This window comes from Miniopterus schreibersii (genome assembly GCF_964146895.1).
Source record: "Miniopterus schreibersii genome assembly, chromosome: 16".
NCBI classification, from domain to species: domain Eukaryota; kingdom Metazoa; phylum Chordata; class Mammalia; order Chiroptera; family Miniopteridae; genus Miniopterus; species Miniopterus schreibersii.
Window position 1 is genome coordinate 43,812,498 of NC_138116.1, and position 13,014 is coordinate 43,825,511.

A 13,014-nucleotide genomic window follows, 5' to 3' on the forward strand; every position below is an offset into this window, starting at 1 on the left:
TGGACAAGCCTGCAAAGGGGGCCATACCTGGCCTTTGGCCGGAGCCCTCCTGCAGTCCCCCACGTGGAGGCCTCGGGCACTCAGCTCCCATGTCTCTTGAATTTCATTTTGCCTCTCCTGTCCATGACACCCCATCATGGAGCTTTGGCTCACCTCTTCCTGCCCCAAACCGTCTGGGCACTGAACTCAAGAACTGTTTCAGTAATTTACTGGGAAGCTAACAGTCAAGCACACACATTTTATTTTTTGTATTATGTGCATTAACTCTTTACAGTTCAATGGCCTAGAAGTCTTCCTACTAGGACCTTCCTGACCCCCTGGGGAGGGAGGCCCTGGGCCCTCAAGCTCCCTGTGGGAGCTGCACCCAGGCCTGCTGCTAACATGGAGCCGAGGGGTCTTCTCTCAGGCTGGGAGGGGGCATGTAGGGTAGAGCAGGCTCCCTCGGTGATGCTTGCAGGTGATGCTTGCAGGACTTGCACACTGTTCTCAGGGCTGTCTGTGCAGCTTGGAATCAATCACAGGTGGTTTTTCTTTGGCATCTAAGCCATCGCTGGAGTGGCATTCCACAGGCACTCTGCATCTGGCCAGGTGCAGCAAAGGGCACAGCCATGAGACCCCGTTCAAGGCCCAATGCAAATTCCCTGGGGCTCCAGGAAGAGGGACACCACCTTTGTCCAGCTGGGGCAGCTTTGGGAGGAGTCCCAGGGACAAGTGTCTCCACTCCATGGCTCAGGCCACTGCCCACCACATTCAGAGTCTTTGGTTTTGTCCAGTGGCCCCCCTTCTCTCTCTTCCCCTGCCCCTCATTAGTGCTCCCCAACCCTGAACACCAAGGCCACTCAACCTGTGGCTGCTCCCACCTGTGGAAGGATGGCCACCTGGGGAGACTTCGGATGGCTCGGTGTTCCTAACGTGGGGGAAATAAACCAGGGCAGGGAGGGTGGAGCCTCATAAGTGGGCGAAGACACTGTGGTCAAGTTTATTTGGGTCAATAGCAAGTTAGCAATTGTCTGCAACCAAAAACAGGCCCTATGTTCTATTTACCACCCCAACACTGCCTCCTGGCCCGGGGAACCCTCCCCAGGTGCCTGGGGCCACCTGGATCCTCAGCCCAGCCAGCCAGCCAGCCGCTGGGCATTCAGCCAGGGCAGTGTTACATGGGGGTCCCTGGAACACTTCTTTCCCTCCCACCTTGCATCTCTCCCTCCTTTTACTGCCCCCTGGGGCTGTCACTCTTCCTGGAGCAGGGGCTCTCGGTCCCCTTCCCGCACCCTCCCATCCTCCTTCTCCATGCAGCCCATGGTGGCAGCCAAGCCAGCACCCACGCCACCCCCGACCACAGCAGCACCTGTGGCCCCCACCGCAGCTCCAGCGGCTACCATCCCAGCCTCTGCAGCCAGTGCTGCTGCGGCCACGCCTGCGCCCACCACGCCCCCCGCCAGGCCCATGAGCCCGGCCCCCACGGCGCCCCCCATGGCCGCCAGGTGGCCGCAGAAGCGCATGGTGTAGGTGTCCATGAAGGCCTTGGCCTCAGCCTGCAGCTCGGCCTCCAGAGCCTCCAAGATCTGCTCTCTCCCCTGGCACAGCAAGGCCGCTCCATGGCGAGCCAGGGTGGCATCTTTCTGGGCAGAGAGGAGGTTCCGCATCGTGTCTGGCAGGACCCGCAGAGCAGAGAATATGCGCTTGGTGGCCACGTCCTGTGCGGGAGGAGAAAGAGGGTGCCCTGACCAGGAGACTCGAGAGCCCTCTCCCACTGTGGGCCCCACCTGGCCAGGTGCCCGGCCCCCATGCAGACCCGGGGGACTCACCTGCTGTCGCACATACTCCTTAAACTCCTTCTTGGCAGCTTCCACCATCTTCAGGTCGTGCAGCTGGGCAGCCATCTGTCCATAGGAAAACCCCGGCTGCCTCCCTCCTTTCTCCCCGGGTCCCAGGGTGCACCAGCTCACCTCCCTCCCAGCCCCCTGGTCCTCCCGGGGAGCTCTGTACCTCATCCGGAGAGGCAAAGCTGGGCCCTGTCCTCCCCATCCAGCCCGAGAGATTCTGCGGAAACACCACCGGAGGGATCAGGGGGGGCAGGGGCCAGCGGGCTGTCCTGGGTCTGTGGGAAGTTTTCACACCTTGATTTCCTGAGCTAACTGCTGCCCTGTGAGCAGGCGTCCGTCCCCCCTGGCCGCTGGGCGCCCCTCACTCCAGTGCCCTTGGCAACGGCTCTTGGCATGCTGGGGGGCAGCACTCAGTACATCGGCAACGTAGGCTCGCAGGTGGCAGAGATCATCTGTGTCTGAGAAGAGATTTCTCATGCTGAGGAGACGGCTGAGCAGGACCAGACTTGGGGAGGAGGAAGGGGGTCAGAGGCGGGGAGACGCTGGCCAGGGTGAGATGGATCCGAAGACTCAGAGGAGGGCAAGCTGGGGAGGCCTCCGCTGCTGGGGACACTTACCGCCCGGGCTCCCGTGGTCTCTGCTGGCCTGTCGTCTCCTCAGAGCAGGCAGGAGGTAATAGCGTGCTTGCCTCCCTTGTAGCAGCTCCTGAACCCTGGGGTATTTGCCAGATTTCTGAGAGATGAAGGAGATCTCTGAGCTAGGGGTCCAGCCCATTCCTAGCTTACCTACAGGATCCTGTCCTCTACCTGTCCCCCCGCCCCTCCATCTCCTCCCTTGCACACTCACCTGGATGGCATCACCCACATGCCCCTGCCCTGCCTTGTTGGGCTGGAATGAGTCATGAACTAAGAGATCCAGGTGCTGGAAGAGAAGAGGTCCTGACACCAGCAGCCAGGGTGTGTCTGGGTCTGAGTGTTGAGTCCAGAAATGGGTATCTCACCTGGATTGGCACCATCCCATAATGCCTGCCCATCACCTCAGCCACGTGGACAAACACCTAGAGGAGGGACAATGAGGGTCACACCTGGGCCACTCCAGGGTCTATGCCTCCCCTCCGCGCGGGGCCCATGTGTGGCCCACGCCCCCGGCTCTCAGCTCCAGGCCTGTCCAGCCTCCCTCCAACCAGGTGTCTCGTGCTTCATTCTCTGCCTCAAACCCACCAACCCAGCTCCAGTCATGGAATCTAGGCCAGGACTGGAAGGCATCTGATTCTGGTTGGTCTAGCCCTCTAGCCCTATGATCAGGGCAGGGATGGGGTGGCACCCTACCACCAGATGTCCCCTCACCTCCAGATATTCTAGGTCTGTGTCCTTCAGCTCCTGGGAGGTGCTGAGGATCTGGAACAAGGAGAGTAAATGGAAGTGTCTGCGAAGGCAAAGAGATACTGGGAAGATCCCAGTTGGTCTTAGGACCTTGGAAAACCCAGCCCAGGGGTTTCCACAGCCTGCAGAGGGGCTGGCTGTGACGGACGGAAGCAGGCAGGGGAGTGATCCTGCAGAATTTCAACTGCCCCCCAGGGACCTTCAACCCACCTTTAGAATGAACGATGTTCCCACCTTCACTAACTGGGGGCATCCTTCCCTTGCAAGGGCACCCCCAGAATCTGCAGAGACCCTGAGCACAAAAGCCTTCGAGACAGAGTGACTGCCCCCTGCACTCTGAGGGCCAGACTCCGCTGAGATGCCCCAGATTTGCAGGAAGCGGAGCTGGAGCAGGGCACCAGATCACAGCGCCCTCACCTGGTAGGAGCTCAGCATCGTGATGAGGGCACAGAGCTTGGTCCTCGTTTCTCTGCTCAGTTCAGGGCTCATGGCATCCCCCGTGTCCACCAGAAACACAGCCACCTGTGCAGCAGCAGGGACAAACCGAGGGGTCAAGGCTGCCTCAGTGCCTCTGGCCGCTGCGTCTTCCTGTCCTTGCCCCAAAGTGTTCCTTCTCCATTCTCCCCCCCTTGCCCATCCCTGTGCAGTCTTTTTTTTTTTGTCTTTTTTTTTTTTAAATATCTTTATTGATTTCAGAGAGAGGAAAAGAGAGAGAGAGAGGTAGATAGAAACATCAATGATGAGAGAGTCACTGATCTGCTGCAGCCCACAACATGAGCATATGCCCTGACCGGGAATCGAACCCCGATCGCCTGGATCCTAGGTCAACGCTCAACCGCTGAGCCACGCCCGGCCGGGCCCTGTGCAGTCTTTCTATCTGTCCCCTCCCTGACCCAACCTTGCCTTCCTCTGCCTTTTCTCCCCCTCACCTTCCTCCCCTCCTTCCCCAGCAGGAAGGGGTGGCTCCACATCCATATGCCCCTGGTGAGGCTCTCGGCACCCCATCTGAAGCCCTGCAGGGAGCCCCCTCCTCTCAGCCAGCATTCGCTGGACTCCTGCAAGGCAGGGGAGAACATCAGTGGATGCATCCGACCCCCATTCCCCTCCCAAAGCTGTGCGGGGTCCCCCAGCCCAGCCGCAGCCCCTCACCCAAGCCTGCCCTCACCTGGCCCGGTAGCCCCTGGAGCAAGCAGTTGAGGAGGGAGGTCTTCCCTGGGTGCTGCTCCCCCAGCACAGCAAGGAGGCAGACGGGGGTGTCCCTGGCCAGGGGGTGCTTCAGGCAGCAGTTGATGGCCCCCATCCTTGGGATGAGGCCTCCGGAGGCACTGATTCGCACCAGCAGCAGGGGCTCCGGCCTCACAGCGCAGGTCTCCTGGGCCGGGAGAAAGAGGGATCCTTTAGCACCCAGATTATGGGAGTAGGACCCCAAGTTTGGAGTGTGTCCAACCCTGAACTCCATTTCTCGCCCTGACATCCTAGATAGGACCAAAGCTACACACCCCTCTAGGATTGGACCCGGGTCTCTCAGTGGCCCCCCCCCCCCCCAGGAGGCCTGGTCCCCAGACCTGCAGGACAGAGCGCGGTGGCCTCTGCAGCAGGAGCTTCATCTTCTCCTCCAGACTCCGGAGGCCCTTCCGCTTGCCTGTCCTGCGGCCCTCGGGGCAGCATGGGCGGCGGGCGCCGAGGCCCCGAGCGCAGGAGTCCCGGCTGCCGTCCAGGGGGCCGCGCTCGGGCCGCCTCTCTAGGCCGGTGGAGCAGGCGGGAAGCTCCCGAGGCGCCGCGGGCCGGGACCCCAGGCCCAGCTCCAACTTGGGGAATGGTGGGTGGGACCTGGGGGCAGAACAGGTCATTTGAGAGTAGCATGTGGGGTGCAAGGGTGTACAGGCCGGGAACTTAGGGGGCAGGCTGTGGCCAGAGAAGCCAGCTCTGCCGGCTCCTCTGACTGCATCACAGAATCGGGGGACTCCAGAGGGGGGTCAGCAGAACAGTGGGGAAAGCCATCTGGGGAGAGACCTTGGAATGGATGAAACCTTGGCTTTGCCATGCCAAGTACAACTGGGGGCAAGTGTCTTCCGCATCCGGGCCAGTTTCCTAATTGTCCAGGAGGAGAGGTGAGCAGTGCCCACCTCGTGGGGCCTTTGGAGTGATCTGATGAGATGGTGGGTGCCAGGCGCAGCGCATGCACCCTGCCCAGCACCTGGCACAAATGCTCATGAAAATCCTCACCCAGGGCCGCCTGCTGCCAGGGCTCCCTCAAGGAGTTACTGACTGGGCTGGATCACCTAAGGAATGATCCCTTTTGCGACCTCCTACAGCAGCTTAAACACACCCAGAGCTGAGACTGTAGGAGAGGGTGGGAGCCCCCTGGTAGTGGGGCAGACGGCTCTGGTTCTAGAAGATTCCACTCTCCCACTCTTGAGCTAGAATGGGCCTCCCTGCAGCAACCACCTGATCTCCCCTGTCCCCACGTGGGCCCCTTCTCCAGATCCTGGCAGATCCAGCCTTGAGCTCCCTCCCTGGGACAGCTCAGGCCGGAGTTCCTAGACCAGTGGACCTACCAGACCCACTGCGCCAATCCTACCAGCAGGCCCTGCCGCTTACCAACTGTTGCTGCTGTTTCCCATGAAGCTCTGTTTTCTCTCCTTGGAGAGAAAATTGGGGGAGGGGGGGCAGGGAGTAACAACAAAAAGACATTATTTAGAAAAGAATCCAGATTCCCGCCTTCATCCTGGGTTTAGAAGCATCTCAGTTCCCCTCTGCACACCCACCCTGTCCCCAGGGAGCCCCTTCCCACCACCATTCTTTTCCCCAAATCTTAGGAGAAGACTTGCCTGTTTGCCAAACCGGTGACAGAAGGAAATGACTGACAAGGCGGATCTCAGCATGGGAGGCTGCGAGTGGGGAGCGGGTCCAGAAGTCCCGGGCGGAGGCCTGCGAGACCCGTGAGACCTGCTGGCCTGTGGCAGGTGGACGGTGTGGGGGATGGTCTCCCAGGAGGAGCCAGCTCGCCAGAGATGAAAAATAGATGTGACAGTCGGGAAAGGAGGCTGCCTCTGGACTCACCCCAGGGGGAGGAGACAGGACTGCAGGAACCAGGGCTCTGGAGGAGGGAGGGACAGAGCCAGGCTCAAAATCCCTGGCAGAGGCTGGGATGCAGGCGAGCAAAGTGGTGAGTCACCATGGAGACGGAAAAAGATAAGGGCGGGGAGGGGGAGGGGGCATGCTCCATTTTCCCATCAGACTTCGCTTACAAAATACAAACTCAAAGCTCACATGATGAGTGATTTCCAGATGGCGACTACAGGACACCGCCTCCCAGGCTCAGGCCCCCTGCAGACCGGCCCTGAGTGGCTGCAGGGGGAAAGCACCCAAGAAGCCAGCCCTGGTCACTCTGGCTGCTGCATGCACAACAGGTTAGAAGGGCAGGGCTGGAGGTGGGCAGGGGGCCAGGCTACAGAGCAGAACCCCCATGCCAGGCCTCACTGTGACAGGCACATGGGAGCCCGCTGGCAGAGGGGAGGGGAGGACACACCATGCCGAGAGCTGGTGCTCCGGAGAAAGGCCTGGCCCTGCTCCTTCGCTGGCAGAGGCCCCTCCTGGGAGACCAGCTGTGGGGGTCAGGCATGCACGGCCCCGTTCGATCCACCAGGCTCCACAGGCCTATGAGTGCTTCTAGTCTCTGAGGATGATTGCAACCCGATGAGAAAATGAGAGCCTCCAAACTGCAAAAAAGAAACTTCAAAATCAAAAGTAATGCCTGCTTAACTCAGTGTCTGCTGCCCTCACGTGATGTCACCTGACGAACACAGCTGGCATTGTCTTCTGTGAAGTCAGATTCAAATCCTGAGTGCCACTGAGTCAACAGGTATTCACTGAGCATCTACTAAGGGCTGAGCACTGAACTAGGTTCTGGAATGTCTGGGTGACCAAAACAGAAAATGGCTGGTAAGTGTTTATACGCAATAATAAGTAATTGGTTCTTATCAAATTCAATCCTCCTTTAAAAATTCATGGTAAAAAATTTCAGTTCTGTGTGGGCTGTGACAGCTTGTTTCGATGGTTCACTCCGACATGCAGGGAGACCTCCCAAGGGCCAAGGGCCTGGCCCAATCCACGTCCCTGAGCCTAGCGGGCAAGCCCTGCCCAGGGGACCACGCTGTCGGGGAAGGAAAGGAAGCTCCTCGCAGGGTGAGGACTCCGCGCAGGCCGGACCCACCCCAGGGACCCACAGGAACAGGAAAGGCCACCCCAAGCCAGGCCCAGCCCTGCAAGGTAGACAGGCTGCTGGGTGCGGCTGGGGGCTGAGAGGTGACTTCAGAGAAGGGAATCGACAGGGAGGGGCCAGGGCAGGAGGGGAGTGAATTTCGGGTCCTGGAGAAAGTCTCACTCACTATTTCACCCATTTGTGCATTCAGTCACCGACAGACATCGGGCTCCTCCCTCGCTGTAGGACCAGGCTCCTGGTGGCCTAGCTCAGGCGCTGACCTCCTGAGCTCTGGCTTTAGCTTCTGGGCTGGAAGGAGGCGAAGGGGTAAAGTCACTTTTGGAAAAAACAGCTTCGGAACCAAAAATACAGTCTCTCGGACGGGACGCTGTCTGGGGAGGCTTCTGTGAGCGCTGGTGCAGGCACACACACTCACTCACCCAGTGACTGGGTTCATGTAAACTCACACACCTACATGTGAAAATACTGCCACTTCCCCACACCGGGTGCACACACACCTTCACCACTCTCTCTTGTCTGTACACGCTTTACACACATGTGTACTTAGACTCTCAACTCTACAGCCACACACACTCATATGCTGGCTCATTAGCACTCTCAGACACAAACTCACTGCTTGTGCACTGAGGCCCTCACGCTGGTGGATTTACACAAGCTCACACTCACTCTCATATGCAAACATATCACACACTCCTCACAGGTTCTGCTCCAAGCGTATCCATGAACTCACCCTCATCAACACAGCCTATCAGGGAGGTACTATATTCCAGATGAGGAAACTGAGGCTAGAGAGGTTAAATCACTTGTCCAAGGTCACGCAGCTATTAATGGCAGAGCTGAATCCAACCCCAGGCAGTCAGGCTCCCACACCAGGCTCCCACTACATTCCATAGTTTTCTTGGGTGGCAGAAATCATGTCAAGGTGATAACAAGCCTAGAAAAGAGTTTGTGGTCTTGCCATTCTCAGTCACCTGCCTCGGAGCAGGGAAGAAAACTCGGCCCAGCTGCTCTATGTAGAATCAGGCAACTGAGTTTGGGATGGTTCTGACCCCAGCCAGCCTTCTGTGTGACCTCGGGCAAGCCGGCCTCAGTCTCCTGATGTGTAAGAGGGGGGCTCAGTGAGACCCCTGGTTCCCTTCTGTTGGAGCTTTTTGTTCCTCTCTTTTTGTTCCCCGCCTGGGAACTTCCAGAGGGCAGGGGCAGGCTGGCCCTCACCAGAAGCCTGGCACAGTGGGTGCTGGTGGCACTGGATCTCTCCCCTTCTGGTCCTGCCATCTGGATGTCCTCCCTTCCCTGTGCTCCTGGGAAACACCTGGACACCCCCGGCTCTGCCAACAAGGTGCAGGCCACGTGGAGTGTCGTCACACCCTCCCTCATGGTCAGCAGGGGCCCTGAGGGCACTCTCCAGCCCAGTGCCCTTCTCCCAGAACTAGCTGTCTGTCTGCCCCTGGTCTCTACCCAGTTGCCCAAGGGCACTTCCTACAAGGTGAGTGGCTGGGAAAAAGTGAAGGAAACAAGTCCAGACTTTGGACCCGGGGGCTGAGGTGACATCCCTCCTCCCATCACTGCCCTGAGCCCAATAGCACTGTTCTCAGCTTCTTCTCCTCAGGCCACTCCCAGCCCCTAGCCCGAGCCTCCAGGTTATCTCACCAGCCCACACCCCTCTACAGTACCTCTCCCCACATGCAAATGGTTCTCTGGCTATGGCCAAGGCAAGACTCACTCTTGCTCCCCCTTTCTCTCCCACACCTTCTTTCTCCACAGTCTCTCCAGAGACCCAAGCACCACTCTTAGATCAACGAGCCTGTGAAGTCTCTAAGGCAGGTAAGCAGGTGTTCCCAGGAGCCCAGAGACTTGGTCATTGGGCGGGATGTGCTGTGTGCAGACTCCAGCCAAGGTGTCCCCGATGTCTGCCAGGTGAGTGAGGAATTCACCCACCCAGCCATCTTTTCATCTGTCACTATCCACTGTCTGCCCATCTAATTATCTATGTTTATACTTATCCACCCATGTTACAAGTTTTTTATTGATTTTTAGAGAGGGAGAAAGGGAGGGAGGGAGAGAGAGAGAAACATCGATGTGACAGAGAAACGCTGATCAGTTGCATCCTGTGTGCACCCCAACTGGGGACCAAACCCGAAACCTAGGTATGTGCCCTGACCTGGACTCGAATCCGAGACCCTCCGGAGCACGGGACAACGCGCAACCTGCTGAGCCACCCGGCCAGGGCCATATTACAACTTTCTGTTAAGCAGCGTACGCCAGGCATTGCTGGCCCTGGGAGTAGACTGGTGAGTGCTCAGGGTTCCTCCAGCCCAGTGAGGAAGACATAAGGTCACCAGACAAGTTCCGAGCGAAAGCTGTCTGAGGGCGAGTGAGAGGCAAGGTAGAAGGACCGAGCAAAGGCACCTCCCCCGGCGCTGGAGCCCTGGGAAGGTGTCCTCCACAAAACAACGCCCCAGCCAATTCTGAGAAACGAGCTCGAGTTGGTCAGCAAAGGTGTGGGGGTGAAAAGAGAGAACTTCTAGCAGAAACACCAGCACCTGCGTGGGCCCAGAGGTAGAAGGAAAGAGCCCAGCTGGAGTCCAGCTTGTGAAGCCAGGGAGGCAAGGGGAGCAGGGCCAGGCCTGCAGGGCCACATCATCTCGCAGACCTTCCCACAGGAAAGGTCTCCTGCTCTCCTGCAGGCCTCAGGAAGAAGGCCACTGTCCTGCCGAGCTAATGGCCTCTGGGTGCTGTCAGGTGTGGTGAGCTGGGGAGGGGGCCCTGGTGCGCAGGCCAGCGTAGCTGCCTCCCTGCCCTCGCCCCTGAGGGGAGCAGGATGTGTCCCCATGCCCTGCAGGCCCACTGACCATCCTCGCTCTTGCCCTGGCCCTGGCCACGGTGCATCTGTTCCGGGGCCCGTGTGCTGCGGGGCCTGAGAGGTCAGGCCTCTTTGGGTGAAGGGGGGAAAAGCTGAAACAGAGACAACAGAATTGGAGGGAGGTGCCAACTCTCCCAGCAGCTTCCACACTTAGCTGGCATCTTTTAATTTTGAGTAAAGATCAAGATATGGCCACGCGAGGTCTGGAATTCCTGCAAGGTTTTCACTTCCCGCACAGTCCCTCCCAGGCCACCTGCCCCTTCTCATTCATCGCAGATGGCCCAGTCCTGAGTCCGGCCGAGGGCTGAAAGGCCATCCCAGCTGCAGCACAGATTCCCAAAGCCCTGATGAGTCGGAGAGACTTAGTCAGGTGCCCACGAATGAGGCCGCATGGCCCCCATCCCACCAATGGCGATAGTTCCAAGTGGTGTCTACTTCTGACCTCTGTGTTCAGAGCTGGTGGGAGGCACTTGGCAGAGGGGCGCTGAGGACAGTCCCTGAACTCTGCACTGGGCAGAAGTTGTCCAGACGCTAGAGAGCCAGGCCCCGTGTGGCTGCTCCCAACCCTGACCCTGAAGCCTGACTCCACCCCCTCCCCTGCGGGCCAGCTTCCAAAGGCTTCCCATCGGCAGCTGGAGGAAAGTCTGAGCTCCTCAGTGTCCCTTCCAAAGCCCCCAACATCAATTCAATCCCAGGCTTCCTGAAATAATTTTCAAAAGAAAACATTAACCAATATTTGCTTAGCAATTTAGGGTTCGCAGTGCATTGTCATATGAGCTGCCTCGGTTGATTCTCACAACACAGTGACTATTAGCTCCATTTTTCAGACAGGGAAATTGGCTCGGAGAGCTGAGAAGACCTGGCGCCAGCGCCAGAGGAGGAGTCCGGCGCGCTGGCCCTCAGGACTGTCGCCTCTCCACCACACCCCACTGCGTGCCTGTGTGGAGGACATACCCACTCCACACCTTTGCCCCTGCCATTCGCCCCGCCTGGGATGCCCTCAGGAGCCTCACCCAGGTCCAGGCTGGCTCAGACTTCCTGCAGGACCCTGCCCCATCCGGTCTCTCCTCATCGTTGGTCCTCGTGTTTAAGAAATGCCTCGCATGTGCTGAGCATGGAACTGGATGCAGGGACCACAAGTGACAGAGGGAGTCCCTGCCCCCAGGAGCTCAAAGGCAGCTGCCCCTCAGCATGGTCGGTGCAGTCACAGAAGTTCAGGGACCTATGGGACCCAGGGTAAGCCCCTCAGACAGACTTGGGAGCCCCTTATGAAAGGTGCTGGGGAAGGAGAGAGGCATTCCAGGCACAGGGAACGGCCTGTGCAGAGGCCAGTGTGGGGTGGGGCCTGGGGTGGGCAAAGCAGAGGCAGGGCGGGGGCTTAGACTTAGACTTGCATGACACTGGGAACCATAAGTAATTTTAAGTAGCAGGCATGTGATCAGAGTTGTGTCCCTGAATCATGACTTTACCCAAGTAGAGGGGATGGGGGCGCCTTGCGGTTGGATAGCCACTTCTCACTAGCGCCTTCGCCTACTGAACCAGCCCTCCACCGGGCCTCTGGTGACAGACGTCTGGAAGGACTCCAGCACTTTGCCACATGGCCCTGTTCTGACCACGCCCCCCGAGTGCGGGGGCTGAAGGAGCCCTGGCTGGCGCGGTGCCCTGCGGCGCTGTGCTCGCCAGTGTTGGCTGCGAGTGTGGGGGACGGTCGCAGCCTGCTCCCCATCCTCGTTTGCTCTCCAGTTTTGAAGTTATCCATCGGCCATGTTGGCAAAAACAGAAGCTTTTTTTAATTAAAGGGGAAGATTTAAAGCATCCTAAATGTCCAGTTATAAATTAATAGTTGATGATTAAATAACTAGACATTGTAGACTCAGGGTTACTTGGGCAGCATTGCTGCTGACCGCTGGGCACCTCGAGGCCTGCCCCTTAGACCGAGTCCTTTCCCGACTAGAGTCACATACAGCACGTGTGTGGCCCCTGTGCCAGCCACGGCTCCTTCGGCAAAGCCGCTGGCCTCCGAGGCTGTCTCTGAGGCCCTGGCCATGCTGTTGGTGGGCAGGGAAGGCCCCACGAGGAGCAGCACCTCCAGTGGGCTGTGAGAGCGACGACGGGTGCTGCGGGCAGGGCAGAGAGGTCCAAGCAAAGATTGCGAAGGCCCACTGCTTGCAGTTTGAGAGGTTTCTGGCATATTAATAAAGGAAGTAATGCTAAAGAAGCCTATAGAAGCCAAGGCACATTTTTAAAGTTTACAACGGATGCTTTAAACAACAAAGACTTCGTTTGGCCATGAAAGTCTGAGGTCTGGAGGTGAGCCCTCGGTAGCTGGCCTGTGACAGCCGCACACTGGATGGCTTAAGCAACAGAAATTCACTTTCTCACCTTTTTGGAGTCTAGCAGGGTTCATTTGCTCTGAGGCCCTCTCTTGGCTTGTAGATGACTGTCTTTTCCCTGTGTCTTTTCCCATCGTCTCCCCTCTGTGACTGTGTCCTAATCTCTTCTTCTCAAGGGACACCAGTCACTGGATTAGGGTACACCCACATGACCTTATTTAATTTTAATTACCTATTTACAGGCTTTGTCTCCAAGTACAGTCACATTGTGAGATGCTGGGGGTAGGACTTCAACATATGGACTTTGATGGAACACGACTCGGCCCAGAATAGGCCCAGTGGACACCTAGCACAGGAACGTGAAGAAGGTGAAGAGAGGAGCTCA

General features: G+C 58.2%; 1 protein-coding gene and 1 long non-coding RNA gene across 5 annotated transcripts; one reads left to right on the forward strand and one right to left on the reverse strand.

Annotated features, from left to right (window-relative positions):
• Positions 1 to 219: 219 nt before the first annotated feature.
• On the reverse strand, positions 220 to 6,263 carry RNF112 (ring finger protein 112). Of its 4 annotated transcripts, XR_014000486.1 has the most exons (15): positions 6,040 to 6,263; positions 5,810 to 5,850; positions 4,774 to 5,038; positions 4,374 to 4,580; positions 4,138 to 4,263; positions 3,626 to 3,730; positions 3,173 to 3,223; positions 2,827 to 2,883; positions 2,673 to 2,747; positions 2,444 to 2,558; positions 2,121 to 2,284; positions 1,990 to 2,043; positions 1,809 to 1,883; positions 861 to 1,697; positions 221 to 574 (listed from the first exon to the last, which is right to left on the reverse strand). XR_014000486.1 is itself a non-coding variant. In XM_081161447.1 (14 exons), exons 1-14 carry the CDS (start codon positions 6,091 to 6,093, stop codon positions 1,230 to 1,232), a joined length of 1,857 nt encoding a protein of 618 aa, XP_081017573.1. In that variant the 5' UTR covers positions 6,094 to 6,263; the 3' UTR covers positions 220 to 1,229. The 4 variants fall into 4 exon arrangements, 3 of the variants coding, with proteins under 3 accessions (XP_081017573.1, XP_081017572.1, XP_081017574.1); XM_081161447.1 differs by having other exon boundaries at positions 220 to 1,697; XM_081161446.1 differs by having other exon boundaries at positions 221 to 1,697; positions 2,444 to 2,747.
• A 213-nt stretch (positions 6,264 to 6,476) lies between these two features.
• Positions 6,477 to 12,110, forward strand: LOC308568464. The gene is made up of 5 exons (XR_014000487.1): positions 6,477 to 6,621; positions 9,198 to 9,257; positions 9,581 to 9,724; positions 11,124 to 11,532; positions 11,839 to 12,110. It is a non-coding gene; the product is annotated as an uncharacterized lncRNA (long non-coding RNA).
• The last annotated feature ends 904 nt before the right edge of the window (positions 12,111 to 13,014 follow it).